Below are 16,374 nucleotides of genomic sequence, written 5' to 3' on the forward strand. Positions count from 1 at the left end.
CTGAGGAAATAAAACTATAGAAAGAATGTCCCTGAATAGATTTAACGACTCTGATGTATATGCAGAAATCCATGTAGGTTCCTATATATAAGTACAGAATCGTTATTTTTTGTTTTCACCCTAATTATACGGAGCACTACTATCTACTTCATGAATTTCATTTTCAAGGTCTTAACCGGGAAACCGAAAAGTTTTGAGTATATAATAATAATAATAATAATGTCTGGCCTGCCTGGCAGCTATCTGGTAGATGGCCTGCCGGGTAGCCATCGTAACGACGTAGACGGTGCAGCCAGCCACGCCTGCTGTCTGCAGTCCCATTCCTTTTTCCTCTCTCTTTCACATCCTTTATAGGGGTGCTCTTTCTGCTCCGATTTCTCTACCCCTCACCCAAACCGAGAAAGGGGAGCACAAACCCATGAAAATGGTGATAACGAGAAGCCTCGGAAACAAGTCGCTGCCTGGGGATCGTCAGGGCATGTCTGGAGCCGGCGCTGGACATGACAGCATGCGGGACGTCGGTGGCGGGATGTTGAAGAAGCGGGCTCCTGCTGCAAAAGAAGCTACAGCTCCAAAGCAACAACACAAACCAACGAGTCCAATTCAATTGCCGACTCGAACCGCTGAAGGTGCTGCGCAGGATGTTCAGCCAGTGCTCACCCAAGCGGGGTTAGTTAGAAAGCGCATGAAATGGACAACGTCCATGAATGAAACTATTGTGCGAATGTATAACTCCATCACGGGACTAGGGCAGAACACGAACAACTATAGGAAAAGGCTCCATGAGGAATTCTGCAACGCCTACCCAAATCTCAATGTCACTGAACAACGAGTGGCAGACCAGTACCGCGTAATTCTGAGAAATCAACTAATACCAACGGCCCGAATCGACGCAATTAAACGAGAACTTCAGCGTCCACCTACAATAGAGAATAACACCAACACCTCTGATGAAATTCACATGCCTGGGCAACAACAGGCAGAACAAACTGATACTGAAAGTCCATCTTGCAACGCAAGTGAGCCTGAACACCAGGACGATAGGCAAGAGCTCCACCGACAAGTTGACTCTGACATGAGGAGATACTTTGCCGAACTGGAAGGAACAGATCCTCTTCATCGTGTAGCACCTCCACGACTCAATACATCCAAGAAACTGTCACTTATAATCGACATCTTGAATAAGGACGTTTTACCTGAATACCTACAGAACGGAAGTTCATTGGAATATCTGCATCTAGTTTTTCACTGTGCAGCGCTAACGACAGCGAAAACCATAGGGGCAAAAATTCGCCGAACGAACAACGATGGTCCAAAATTACACAAATTACACGCGCCAGCATGGCAGAAACGTCTTCAACACAAAACAGAAAGGCTAAGAAGAGACATTGGACGACTGACGGAGTACTTGAACGGGAATCGAGGAAGAAAGGTTGTGAAAGCTGCCAAAGAGATCATGGATAGAAACAGGACACACACAGAACGAGAGACGGAGAATGCTACAGCTCACCATTGCCTCGACACTCTGAAGCAAAAATTAAGTCTGTATGCAGAACGCCTGAGGAGATATAAAAGCAATTATAGCCGGAAAAGAGACAATAATTCATTCGAAAAGTCGGAAGAATCTTTCTACCGGTCAATCACAGGGTCGGATGGAGAAAATGGAAAGTTACCACCAAAGGAAGCCATTGAACAATTCTGGACCGAACAATTATCAACGAAACCTCAGTTCAATGGAGATTACGGATGGATTGAAGAGGAAAAATCTGAAGCTATAAAATATGAGCCGATGCAGCATGACATGATCACAATTGAAGAAGTAAAATCATATCAGAGGACTGCACAACTGGAAAGCACCTGGGCCTGATGGATTACAGAACTTCTGGATCAAGAAACTTTGGATCATGCATGACAAATTGACCTCCGCAATAAATGATGTCATTGAAAATCCCGAAAGAATGCCAGTATTCCTTACACATGGCACAACATACCTGTTACCTATGTCACGTTCAAAATTTCCCGCGCTGCATATCGCACTCCTGGCGCCATCTATCCGTGCCCCATCGTTTGTTTTCTACATCGATTTTTCCCCGATCTGCCATCGATTTTGTCTCTGTGATCTGTCATCGATTTTTGGCTCTATGACAACTACGTTTTTTTGGTACGAAAGACACCATTTTGTGGAGCGATTCGAATGTTCTGGAATTTTTGGGAGTTTCTTGAAGAGAATTTTGTGTGCTATCTCGAAAGAGGATTATTTCTGCAAGAAAGTTTGCTGTATTTTGGAATCCAGTCGTCCTTCTGGTTGTCGATTGAATTTTGTCGGAGATTACCGATTTTGGCAGCACCCAAAAGAGTAGAGCATTTTGAGAGTCGAAGATCGTAAGTTGTTATTTCAATCATGTGTGTTTAGTTTTGTAGAATATAATGGATCACGCTTTCCCTTTTTAGAGACTCTTTTTCCACCGGGAAAACACCTGAAGAATTGAAATTTCTGAGCCCCTAAGATTACCTACCTTTTTACCTGCGTTCAACTGAACGAAACGAGGGGATTTAGCAGTGGATTGTCTTTATGTTTGCTGTAATTCAGAGAGAAAGAGTTGGGAGAATCTTCGAGCAACCCATACGCTGGACATCGTTGTGTAGAGCTTACTATAGAATTACATTTCCTGGTAACACTACGTGTTGGATGATAAGGTCAGATCTATTACCTTACTTTGTGAGACATCGCCACCAAATTTTATATAGAGCTCACACTACTAGTCGTAGAAGCATCAACGAGAGAACCCGAGTAGTTCTTGTTAAAGAGAAAGAGATATCTTATTATATTCCTTACTGTTACCATCTAATTTACGAATTATAGAATAGTGTAAAGCCTACGTAAAGTTACTGCGGCCCACTGAACTGTTTGTTTCTGTCGATACGTTTAACTTGTCCGAACATTATGTGTAGACGAATATACAATATTTGAAAATCTATAATATATTATAATAGCTTCCCTTTCACATTGATAGAGGTAACAATCCCTTTATCAAGAGACAAACGAGAGATCAGTTTACGATTGTTTGGCGCCCTTTTCAACAACTTAAAAATATTATTAATAAATTCTTCCATCAGTGTGTATGGTATTTAAAGGATGGGTGGAAAAACACACTATATGATTTATATATTTATACTTCGGCGATCGATTTCGGTTTACAGTGGAACCATCATCAGGCCAGCTGAAATTATCATTGATTAGGAATGCAAATTCTGGTATTTTTTACATTTTAGAAGTATTAAAAGTGAGGTTAAGTAATAACAACAAAAGAAGGAATAAACAGAAGCGTGCAAGCAAGCGGACATACCGTTTAGTAATTCAGCTGAAGTAACAACATGAAAAATTCTTGTTCATAATTAAAAAGACAATTGATCCTTAATTCCAATTTGTTGGCGATATTTAATGTATTTTTTGGAGCAGGCATTCAGTCTAGAAACCAGAAAGATGTTTGAACGGAAACAGAGGTGCGAGATTACGGTAAGGAAAGAAGTGTCAAGGTTTGGCGGGTAAATTCAAATTAAATGCAGGGAGTTATCAGCTTAAAAATGTTCTTGGATGTTCGGAAATCTGATATGTCATTTAGGAGGTTCGAGTCATTCTTTTTTCTCAATATCTCGTATTGCTCTAACAGGGTTATTTTGTGGTAGTTTGTTTCTTTATGTAAAATCTCGAGGTTATCAAAATTGGTGCTGTGATCTTTTTCCTTTAGATGTTCTCCAAGAGCAGATATGGGTCTATTTTTTAAATGTTCGTTAAATCTCTTTTTCATATTTCGAGTTGTCATTCCTATGTAAAAGGATTCGCAGTCTCTGCAGGAGATTTTGTAGACACCACTCATTTCTTCTTTCTCTCTTCTCTTCTTACAGTTAATTAATAAATTTTCTAGGGTTGCATGTCTTCTGTAAGAAAGGGTGTAGTTATATTTCTTGAGAGTTGAAATTAATTTTGGATTTAAGTCTCTATAAAAGGGTATTGATATGAAACGATCGTTTGTTGATGTATGTGGGTATATCTTATCAATAATAATCTTTCTTTTGATGGAATTAAATATTGTATCCATGTATCTGTCAGAGTATTGATTATTTTCTCCGATCTGGTAAATGGTTTTTATTTCTTTTTTATAATTTTCTGTAGACATTGGAACGTTGAGGAGTCTCCTGAATAGAAATGAGAAGGCGGCTTTCTTTGCTGAAGGTGCGTGATATGAGTCGTGAGGAATTATTAAGTCAGTTTGAGTAGGTTTTCTGTAGATGTTATATGAGAAAATATTACCTTCTTCTAAGGATATTGTGAGGTCAAGAAAATTAATACAATTGGACACTGACTTTTCTAGAGAAAATTTGATTTTAAATTTTGAATTCATGAGGTCGAAGAATTCTGACAGCTCTTGTTCGGTGCCTGACCAGATAACAAAGATATCGTCTACGTATCTTCTCCAAAGGATAATTTTGTCACTATTTTGTAGTTGCATAATTTGTTTTTCTGCCTTGTCCACGTATGCGTCAGCTATGAGTCCACTGGATGGCAGGCCCATTGGTAGACCATCTTTCATCAGGTATATTGTGTTGTCGAAAATGAAAAAATTTTGTTCAGTAATCACTTCACATAGTTTACTTATGTTTTCTACGTCCGTATTATCTAGGTTTAAAACATCATCGGAGTTTATGTATTCCTCCAAGTATTCTTTAAGCACAATGAGGGATTCGTCTACGGGAATGTTGGTGTACAAATTTACGATGTCAAATGAAGCTATGATGTAATTTTTATCGGGATCTAATTCTGTCATCTCAATGTTCTTTATCAATTCAGAAGAGTTTTTAATTGAGAAAGTAGAACTGTATTTTAGTTTTTTAACATAGAGGCTGTTGACACACCTGGAGATCTTGAGGCATGGTGAAGAAACAGCAGATATTATCGGTCTAATAGTTCTATCAGGTTTATGTAACTTGACCAGACTATATAGTTTAGGTACCGCAGGGTTCTTTTCTTTCATAGAGTGAATTGTCTCGCCAAATTTTTGTAGGGTTGGGATAGTATTTTTCAAAACATCGTTAACTCTGTTACAGTATTTCAAAAAAGGATTATTCCTACATTTAACTATTTCATTATCATCGAAAAACTTAAGGGTCTTTTCAACGTATAAATTTCTATTCAAAAGTACTAGACCTGCGTTTTTGTCTGCTTTAGTCATTATAAGGTTGTTTTCTGTAATTTTGTTTTGTAGTTTTTTAAGATTTTTATTTAAATGAACGTTTATTATGAGTTGTTTACGGTTGCACGCTCCCACCTCTCTGTCTTTGAAGGCTCTAAGGGTCTAAGGTTGTGTCTTCTGGTGAAGACACAAACAGAGAAAAATAAACACAACACAACACCAGATTTGAACCTTCACAGCTTTCACAGCAGGCTCACTAACCTCTCGGATATAAACTTTGATGAAGATGAAATGCGGATCCTAAACCTTGGACACAAATTTTCTCCAATACCCCGGTCTCTGGACGTTTTCAAGACTGCAATTGATATCGAAACTCAAGTCAGAAACAACCCCCATTTTGATGCTATCGCGGAAGAAGTAGCGGATACCCTTAGAGCCTTCAAAGACAGAGAGGTGGGAGCGTGCAACCGTAAACAACTCATAATAAACGTTCATTTAAATAAAAATCTTAAAAAACTACAAAACAAAATTACAGAAAACAACCTTATAATGACTAAAGCAGACAAAAACGCAGGTCTAGTACTTTTGAATAGAGATTTATACGTTGAAAAGACCCTTAAGTTTTTCGATGATAATGAAATAGTTAAATGTAGGAATAATCCTTTTTTGAAATACTGTAACAGAGTTAACGATGTTTTGAAAAATACTATCCCAACCCTACAAAAATTTGGCGAGACAATTCACTCTGGTCAAGTTACATAAACCTGATAGAACTATTAGACCGATAATATCTGCTGTTTCTTCACCATGCCTCAAGATCTCCAGGTTTGTCAACAGCCTCTATGTTAAAAAACTAAAATACAGTTCTACTTTCTCAATTAAAAACTCTTCTGAATTGATAAAGAACATTGAGATGACAGAATTAGATCCCGATAAAAATTACATCATAGCTTCATTTGACATCGTAAATTTGTACACCAACATTCCCGTAGACGAATCCCTCATTGTGCTTAAAGAATACTTGGAGGAATACATAAACTCCGATGATGTTTTAAACCTAGATAATACGGACGTAGAAAACATAAGTAAACTATGTGAAGTGATTACTGAACAAAATTTTTTCATTTTCGACAACACAATATACCTGATGAAAGATGGTCTACCAATGGGCCTGCCATCCAGTGGACTCATAGCTGACGCATACGTGGACAAGGCAGAAAAACAAATTATGCAACTACAAAATAGTGACAAAATTATCCTTTGGAGAAGATACGTAGACGATATCTTTGTTATCTGGTCAGGCACCGAACAAGAGCTGTCAGAATTCTTCGACCTCATGAATTCAAAATTTAAAATCAAATTTTCTCTAGAAAAGTCAGTGTCCAATTGTATTAATTTTCTTGACCTCACAATATCCTTAGAAGAAGGTAATATTTTCTCATATAACATCTACAGAAAACCTACTCAAACTGACTTAATAATTCCTCACGACTCATATCACGCACCTTCAGCAAAGAAAGCCGCCTTCTCATTTCTATTCAGGAGACTCCTCAACGTTCCAATGTCTACAGAAAATTATAAAAAAGAAATAAAAACCATTTACCAGATCGGAGAAAATAATCAATACTCTGACAGATACATGGATACAATATTTAATTCCATTAAAAGAAAGATTATTATTGATAAGATATACCCACATACATCAACAAACGATCGTTTCATATCAATACCCTTTTATAGAGACTTAAATCCAAAATTAATTTCAACTCTCAAGAAATATAACTACACCCTTTCTTACAGAAGACATGCAACCCTAGAAAATTTATTAATTAACTGTAAGAAGAGAAGAGAGAAAGAAGAAATGAGTGGTGTCTACAAAATCTCCTGCAGAGACTGCGAATCCTTTTACATAGGAATGACAACTCGAAATATGAAAAAGAGATTTAACGAACATTTAAAAAATAGACCCATATCTGCTCTTGGAGAACATCTAAAGGAAAAAGATCACAGCACCAATTTTGATAACCTCGAGATTTTACATAAAGAAACAAACTACCACAAAATAACCCTGTTAGAGCAATACGAGATATTGAGAAAAAAGAATGACTCGAACCTCCTAAATGACATATCAGATTTCCGAACATCCAAGAACATTTTTAAGCTGATAACTCCCTGCATTTAATTTGAATTTACCCGCCAAACCTTGACACTTCTTTCCTTACCGTAATCTCGCACCTCTGTTTCCGTTCAAACATCTTTCTGGTTTCTAGACTGAATGCCTGCTCCAAAAAATACATTAAATATCGCCAACAAATTGGAATTAAGGATCAATTGTCTTTTTAATTATGAACAAGAATTTTTCATGTTGTTACTTCAGCTGAATTACTAAACGGTATGTCCGCTTGCTTGCACGCTTCTGTTTATTCCTTCTTTTGTTGTTATTACTTAACCTCACTTTTAATACTTCTAAAATGTAAAAAATACCAGAATTTGCATTCCTAATCAATGATAATTTCAGCTGGCCTGATGATGGTTCCACTGTAAACCGAAATCGATCGCCGAAGTATAAATATATAAATCATATAGTGTGTTTTTCCACCCATCCTTTAAATACCATACACACTGATGAAAGAATTTATTAATAATATTTTTAAGTTGTTGAAAAGGGCGCCAAACAATCGTAAACTGATCTCTCGTTTGTCTCTTGATAAAGGGATTGTTACCTCTATCAATGTGAAAGGGAAGCTATTATAATATATTATAGATTTTCAAATATTGTATATTCGTCTACACATAATGTTCGGACAAGTTAAACGTATCGACAGAAACAAACAGTTCAGTGGGCCGCAGTAACGTTACGTAGGCTTTACACTATTCTATAATTCGTAAATTAGATGGTAACAGTAAGGAATATAATAAGATATCTCTTTCTCTTTAACAAGAACTACTCGGGTTCTCTCGTTGATGCTTCTACGGCTAGTAGTGTGAGCTCTATATAAAATTTGGTGGCGATGTCTCACAAAGTAAGGTAATAGATCTGACCTTATCATCCAACACGTAGTGTTACCAGGAAATGTAATTCTATAGTAAGCTCTACACAACGATGTCCAGCGTATGGGTTGCTCGAAGATTCTCCCAACTCTTTCTCTCTGAATTACAGCAAACATAAAGACAATCCACTGCTAAATCCCCTCGTTTCGTTCAGTTGAACGCAGGTAAAAAGGTAGGTAATCTTAGGGGCTCAGAAATTTCAATTCTTCAGGTGTTTTCCCGGTGGAAAAAGAGTCTCTAAAAAGGGAAAGCGTGATCCATTATATTCTACAAAACTAAACACACATGATTGAAATAACAACTTACGATCTTCGACTCTCAAAATGCTCTACTCTTTTGGGTGCTGCCAAAATCGGTAATCTCCGACAAAATTCAATCGACAACCAGAAGGACGACTGGATTCCAAAATACAGCAAACTTTCTTGCAGAAATAATCCTCTTTCGAGATAGCACACAAAATTCTCTTCAAGAAACTCCCAAAAATTCCAGAACATTCGAATCGCTCCACAAAATGGTGTCTTTCGTACCAAAAAAACGTAGTTGTCATAGAGCCAAAAATCGATGACAGATCACAGAGACAAAATCGATGGCAGATCGCGGAAAAATCGATGTAGAAAACAAACGATGGGGCCCGGATAGATGGCGCCAGGAGTGCGATATGCAGCGCGGGAAATTTTGAACGTGACATAGGTAACAGGTATGTTGTGCCATGTGTAAGGAATACTGGCATTCTTTCGGGATTTTCAATGACATCATTTATTGCGGAGGTCAATTTGTCATGCATGATCCAAAGTTTCTTGATCCAGAAGTTCTGTAATCCATCAGGCCCAGGTGCTTTCCAGTTGTGCAGTCCTCTGATATGATTTTACTTCTTCAATTGTGATCATGTCATGCTGCATCGGCTCATATTTTATAGCTTCAGATTTTTCCTCTTCGATCCATCCGTAATCTCCATTGAACTGAGGTTTCGTTGATAATTGTTCGGTCCAGAATTGTTCAATGGCTTCCTTTGGTGGTAACTTTCCATTTTCTCCATCCGACCCTGTGATTGACCGGTAGAAAGATTCTTCCGACTTTTCGAATGAATTATTGTCTCTTTTCCGGCTATAATTGCTTTTATATCTCCTCAGGCGTTCTGCATACAGACTTAATTTTTGCTTCAGAGTGTCGAGGCAATGGTGAGCTGTAGCATTCTCCGTCTCTCGTTCTGTGTGTGTCCTGTTTCTATCCATAATCTCTTTGGCAGCTTTCACAACCTTTCTTCCTCGATTCCCGTTCAAGTACTCCGTCAGTCGTCCAATGTCTCTTCTTAGCCTTTCTGTTTTGTGTTGAAGACGTTTCTGCCATGCTGGCGCGTGTAATTTGTGTAATTTTGGACCATCGTTGTTCGTTCGGTGAATTTTTGCCCCTATGGTTTTCGCTGTCGTTAGCGCTGCACAGTGAAAAACTAGATGCAGATATTCCAATGAACTTCCGTTCTGTAGGTATTCAGGTAAAACGTCCTTATTCAAGATGTCGATTATAAGTGACAGTTTCTTGGATGTATTGAGTCGTGGAGGTGCTACACGATGAAGAGGATCTGTTCCTTCCAGTTCGGCAAAGTATCTCCTCATGTCAGAGTCAACTTGTCGGTGGAGCTCTTGCCTATCGTCCTGGTGTTCAGGCTCACTTGCGTTGCAAGATGGACTTTCAGTATCAGTTTGTTCTGCCTGTTGTTGCCCAGGCATGTGAATTTCATCAGAGGTGTTGGTGTTATTCTCTATTGTAGGTGGACGCTGAAGTTCTCGTTTAATTGCGTCGATTCGGGCCGTTGGTATTAGTTGATTTCTCAGAATTACGCGGTACTGGTCTGCCACTCGTTGTTCAGTGACATTGAGACTTGGGTAGGCGTTGCAGAATTCCTCATGGAGCCTTTTCCTATAGTTGTTCGTGTTCTGCCCTAGTCCCGTGATGGAGTTATACATGCGCACAATAGTTTCATTCATGGACGTTGTCCATTTCATGCGCTTTCTAACTAACCCCGCTTGGGTGAGCACTGGCTGAACATCCTGCGCAGCACCTTCAGCGGTTCGAGTCGGCAATTGAATTGGACTCGTTGGTTTCTGTTGTTGCTTTGGAGCTGTAGCTTCTTTTGCAGCAGGAGCCCGCTTCTTCAACATCCCGCCACCGACGTCCCGCATGCTGTCATGTCCAGCGCCGGCTCCAGACATGCCCTGACGATCCCCAGGCAGCGACTTGTTTCCGAGGCTTCTCGTTATCACCATTTTCATGGGTTTGTGCTCCCCTTTCTCGGTTTGGGTGAGGGGTAGAGAAATCGGAGCAGAAAGAGCACCCCTATAAAGGATGTGAAAGAGAGAGGAAAAAGGAATGGGACTGCGGACAGCAGGCGTGGCTGGCTGCACCGTCTACGTCGTTACGATGGCTACCCGGCAGGCCATCTACCAGATAGCTGCCAGGCAGGCCAGACAATATTATTATTATTATTATATACTCAAAACTTTTCGGTTTCCCGGTTAAGACCTTGAAAATGAAATTCATGAAGTAGATAGTAGTGCTCCGTATAATTAGGGTGAAAACAAAAAATAACGATTCTGTACTTATATATAGGAACCTACATGGATTTCTGCATATACATCAGAGTCGTTAAATCTATTCAGGGACATTCTTTCTATAGTTTTATTTCCTCAGGAAAAACGTGTATACCATCTACAACGTGAATGTAAATGATGAAAAAGAATTCTCTAGAAATTATTAATTTTGAAATATTGTTTGGAGCAGCGAGATTTGAAACAAACTCAAGAATTGAAATACTCATGCGCTTCAATACTTGCTTATCCAGATAGTCATTATCTGTATCGATAACTTATACTTTTCAATTGTTGATATTTTATCATTTCATAATATCAGAAACGTTTGAAAAAATAAACAGTAATAAAGTATATTCTTTCTGTAAGAAAAATACTCTGGACAATTATTATTTAAATTCTCATATGTTTCATAAACTCATAATTATATAAAACACTCTATAATTTTAGGTATTTTTAGTGTTAGGCTCAAGTATCACAAAATAACAAAATATTTTATATGTTCTTTTTAGGTATCATAAATAATGGATTGAACACTATAAGTAAAATATCGCAGGAATTTGGACAGGTTGAAAAACAATCTCTTATGAATTCGCCAACGTTTCGGAACTATTTTGTTCCTTTCTCAAGGCTCATCATACAACTAATAAAAGTAACACATTAAAATTGGTCATAGGAAGTTAAGGATAAATCAACAAACATTCCGACGTGTGACAGTTAAATTGAACGAATGTAATACATTGATTCCATAGAAATTTTAAGTCACAGCAATCTAATATCGAATCAGACGACGGAACGGGCAATTGGGTGGTGGGGTGCTAGGGAGGGATGGTAGAGGGGCTATATAACAGCGGAGTAGATGTACAAAGTATTCAGTTGTGAATGTGCTTCGTGCTGCAAATATTGTGTTGTGGTTTACATTTTTTAACTTTGATACTATCGAATTTTATCGTTTCATACTTAAATATTTTTTTCATTGTGGAAGACGAGATGGACAGAAAGAAGATCTTGAGAATGGGATTGGAAAAATTGAAGTCTAAACAAATTGACTTGAGGAGAACAGTTCAAATCAGGAATTTTCTGAAGTCACATGTAGGAGAACGAAAAAGAGGAAAAGTTCCGCAGAAAAAATCCGACACTCACGCTGCAAGAAGAGAAGGTAATCAAGATGAACATAGCCAAAAAGTCGTGAAGAAAATAAATTCTGATGTTGGAGAAAAAAAGCAGTATGTGTCGAACGGAAATCTGAGAAAACGCTTGACGAGGTCTTTCATTCTGAAGGAGATTCTGAATATGACATCTATTAGAAGAAAAGAAGATCCTAATATCAAACTTTTCAATGTGAATGACTACATTGAGATTTTTAGGAAGAAGGAGAAACCTATAAAATGAAACTTTTGTAGGATTTGTAACTCCAGCCCGCGCTCTATATTCAAAATGAAATATTAACTTCGAAAAAAATTGAAAATTGTTAGATGTAGAGAAAAGACAACAGTACTGTTTTAAGTACTATGAGTAAAAGACTGAACGCTCCTTGACCTGCGATCAAGAAATAGAAAATTCATAATATTGGAGTGCAAGTCTGATATTTGAATTTACAGCATATTCTTAATGAAACATTAATTTTGAAAACAAATAAAAATTGATAGGGGATCATAAAAGTTAACAGTTAGTACTGTTTCAAGTACTATGCAAAAAAAAAACCACTGAACGCTTCTTGACCTGCAATCAAGCAATAGGTTATGTATGAATTCAGAGTGCAAGTCTGATATAATGAATCATTTATGATATAGAGTGTATTCTAAATGAAACATTAGGTTTGAAAAAAAATTAAAAATTGTTAGGTGTACTCAAAAGACAACGTTAGGTCCCGTTCCAAGTACGGTATAAAAAAAATTAAAACTTCAAAATATGACCAGATATACTAATTATCAGTAAAAATTAAGTAGGAGGATATCAAATAAGTTAGCCTTCGAATAAGGGCGATAAATAAACGAAATCAACTCAGATATATGAAAACCAACAACTGTTGATTTGTTTGTCCACTTTTATATCAATGTGTATTATGTTCTTGAATTAATTTCGTTTGTTTTGAGTTATTTCATCCTCTCATTTATTGAGACATTGGTTCACTATAACCAGGATAATTTCCAATCCTGCTTTTTTTGTCATTCAAGAACAACAATCTCTTATGAATTCGCCAACGTTTCGGAACTATTTTGTTCCTTTCTCAAGGCTCATCATACAACTAATAAAAGTAACACTTTAAAATTGGTCATAGGAAGTTAAGGATAAATCAACAAAGAGTCCGACGTGTGTCAGTTAAATTGAACGAATGTAATACGTTGATTCCATAGAAATTTTAAGTCACAGCAATCTAATATCGAATCAGACGACGGAACGGGCAATTGGGTGGTGGGGTGCTAGGGAGGGATGGTAGAGGGGCTATATAACAGCGGAGTAGATGTACAAAGTATTCAGTTGTGAATGTGCTTCGTGCTGCAAATATTGTGTTGTGGTTTACATTTTTTAACTTTGATACTATCGAATTTTATCGTTTCATACTTAAATATTTTTTTCATTGTGGAAGACGAGATGGACAGAAAGAAGATCTTGAGAATGGGATTGGAAAAAATTGAAGTCTAAACAAATTGACTTGAGGAGAACAGTTCAAATCAGGAATTTTCTGAAGTCACATGTAGGAGAAAGAAAAAGAGGAAAAGTTCCGCAGAAAAAATCCGACACTCACGCTGCAAGAAGAGAAGGTAATCAAGATGAACGTAGCCAAAAAGTCGTGAAGAAAATAAATTCCGATGTTGGAGAAAAAAAGCAGTATGTGTCGAACGGAAATCTGAGAAAACGCTTGACGAGGTCTTTCATTCTGAAGGAGATTCTGAATATGACATCTATTAGAAGAAAAGAAGATCCTAATATCAAACTTTTCAATATGAATGACTACATTGAGATTTTTAGGAAGAAGGAGAAACCTATAAAATGAAAACTTTTGTAGGATTTGTAACTCCAGCCCGCGCTCTATATTCGAAATGAAATATTAACTTCGAAAAAAATTGAAAATTGTTAGATGTAGAGAAAAGACAACAGTACTGTTTTAAGTACTATGCGTAAAAGACTGAACGCTCCTTGACCTGCGATCAAGAAATAGAAAATTCATAATATTGGAGTGCAAGTCTGATATTTGAATTTACAGCATATTCTCAATGAAACATTAATTTCGAAAACAAATAAAAATTGATAGGGGATCATAAAAGTTAACAGTTAGTACTGTTTCAAGTACTATGCAAAAACAATCCACTGAACGCTTCTTGACCTGCAATCAAGCAATAGGTTATGTATGAATTCAGAGTGCAAGTCTGATATAATGAATCATTTATGATATAGAGTGTATTCTAAATGAAACATTAGGTTTGAAAAAAAATTAAAAATTGTAAGGTGTACTCAAAAGACAACGTTAGGTCCCGTTCCAAGTACGGTATAAAAAAAATTAAAACTTCAAAATATGACCAGATATACTAATTATCAGCAAAAATTAAGTAGGAGGATATCAAATAAGTGAGCCTTCGAATAAGGGCGATAAATAAACGAAATCAACTCAGATATATGAAAACCAACAACTGTTGATTTGTTTGTCCAATTTTATATCAATGTGTATTATGTTCCTGAATTAATTTCGTTTGTTTTGAGTTATTTCATCCTCTCATTTATTGAGACATTGGTTCACTATAACCAGGATAATTTCCAATCCTGCTTTTTTTTGTCATTCAAGAACATTGTTTTAGGGATTCATCTACTATTTATATCCTACAGATAATTGGAAAAATTTGCTTTTTTCAGTTTCACTAGTTATAATGACGTCATAGATCTAACGCTACGCTACGCACCGTAATTTTTTATATTGTTTTCTCATTATTCCATATGCCAGCTTCAGTTCTCTCGCGAATATTATTATTCCAGTTTCAACCTCAAGAAAAAGGCTACTGCAACCAAAATTTTTCGTTATTTTCTCTAATAAATTTCAGCAATCCATTTTAAGAAATTCATGACGGAAGAAAGTAACTTTTTTATTCGGTTTTTCGAAGTTTTCCATGAGCTATATGGATGTGTAGAGGATGTTTCATTGAAATGAATTAATTTCAAAAGAAATTACCTGAGCCTGAAACAAAGAACAGTTTACATTGACGAATATAATAGACAGATAGAATAGAAGTCAACGTTCATACTTAATTATCGAAATCTCATTTCTCTTGACAAATACAAAGGGGATTTATCTGTAAAAAAAACCAGAACAATATCATGGAAACCAAAAAAGTGCCATAACTGATCTACGGGACTACTATTTCTTGATAAGCAAAAAAAAACCCTATTCAAAACCATTGACGTTTTGAAGTATACAGTAAAATATTTGTTACTTTGACTAGGTGACAGGTACAGAATAACACAGGTACAGTATAACCAATACAATAAACCATCCCTCAACGTTTCTGCCCGCAACGGACCGATTTGGTCATAATTACTACCTGCGAAAACAAGGAATTGTATAGCATGAACTTTGAAGTATTTTGAAATAAGATATTTGATTGTTGATGCATTTTTCGGAAATATTGCAATTAATTATCGATTTATGTTCGAACCCCAGCATCTCAAAATAGAACTTTCTTCTATAAAACGGCCTTTTCAAAATCATTTTGAATATTTTCGATAGATGGATCAGCATAGAAATCATAAAATATCTAATCTAAACAGCAAATGAACTTGGACGGCCAAAAACTTGCATAAGTTTGACTATGTCTAATTTCGACATTATTTTGGCGATATTTTATTTTCACTTTACTGAATGTCACTTGCATTGGTTATTTTGTTTTAATATCTTCTTTTCGTACTGGGCGTGAATATAATTTCCGAATTTCGTCTTAAATTTTGGAGATAGTGAGGCCTTACAAATGTTTTAGTGTGACATTCGGACTAATATCAAGTTATTTCCGTATAATTCCCCATTTTGAAAAACGATAGCAGAATATTCCGTATCCAGGAATACCTTGTCAATTTTGGGCATAATAAGGATAGGATGGATCATAATTCGACTAAAATAGAGGTTTTCATTTAAACAAATTTTTTTCGATGAAAGTACGAAACGAAAGAATTTTTTGGTGGATATGCTGTTTAAAATACATTATGACTTCGACAACAATTCCTGAATGTTGCACCATTCTATCGTTAAAGCATACTGAAAGCTGAAAATCTTGGAAAATTCAATGTCATGTCACCAGTGTCACATGTTTCTCGATGGGTAATCAATGCCGTTTTTTAAGAAACCAAGTTTTTAGCTCTTATAATATGAGAATATTTCATTTTAATTATTGATTTATTTATTTATTTATTTATTTATTTATTTATTTATTCATTATTATATACTCAAAATTTTTCGGTTTCTCGGTTAAGACATTGAAAATGAAATTCATGAAGTAGATAGTAGTGCTCCGTATAATTAGGGTGAAAATAAAAAATAACGATTCTGTACTTATATATAG

At 36.5% G+C, this 16,374-nt stretch overlaps 2 protein-coding genes across 3 annotated transcripts; one reads left to right on the plus strand and one right to left on the minus strand.

Moving 5' to 3' along the window:
- Positions 1-3,158: 3,158 nt before the first annotated feature.
- On the minus strand, positions 3,159-4,890 carry LOC123321736. The gene is made up of 2 exons (XM_044909472.1): positions 3,348-4,890; positions 3,159-3,221 (listed from the first exon to the last, which is right to left on the minus strand). The coding sequence occupies exon 1, from the start codon at positions 4,824-4,826 to the stop codon at positions 3,558-3,560; it is 1,269 nt and encodes a 422-aa protein (XP_044765407.1). The 5' UTR covers positions 4,827-4,890; the 3' UTR covers positions 3,159-3,221; positions 3,348-3,557.
- Positions 4,891-5,453: 563 nt separating this feature from the next.
- LOC123321665 lies at positions 5,454-7,814 on the plus strand. Of its 2 annotated transcripts, none has more exons than XM_044909392.1 (2): positions 5,454-5,645; positions 7,711-7,814. In XM_044909392.1, exons 1-2 carry the CDS (start codon positions 5,484-5,486, stop codon positions 7,717-7,719), a joined length of 171 nt encoding a protein of 56 aa, XP_044765327.1. In that variant the 5' UTR covers positions 5,454-5,483; the 3' UTR covers positions 7,720-7,814. The 2 variants fall into 2 exon arrangements, 1 of the variants encoding a protein (XP_044765327.1); XR_006538905.1 differs by lacking the exon at positions 5,454-5,645 and adding an exon at positions 6,040-7,584.
- The last annotated feature ends 8,560 nt before the right edge of the window (positions 7,815-16,374 follow it).

The sequence above is a fragment of the Coccinella septempunctata genome, chromosome X, assembly GCF_907165205.1.
Source record: "Coccinella septempunctata chromosome X, icCocSept1.1, whole genome shotgun sequence".
Lineage (NCBI taxonomy): Eukaryota > Metazoa > Arthropoda > Insecta > Coleoptera > Coccinellidae > Coccinella > Coccinella septempunctata.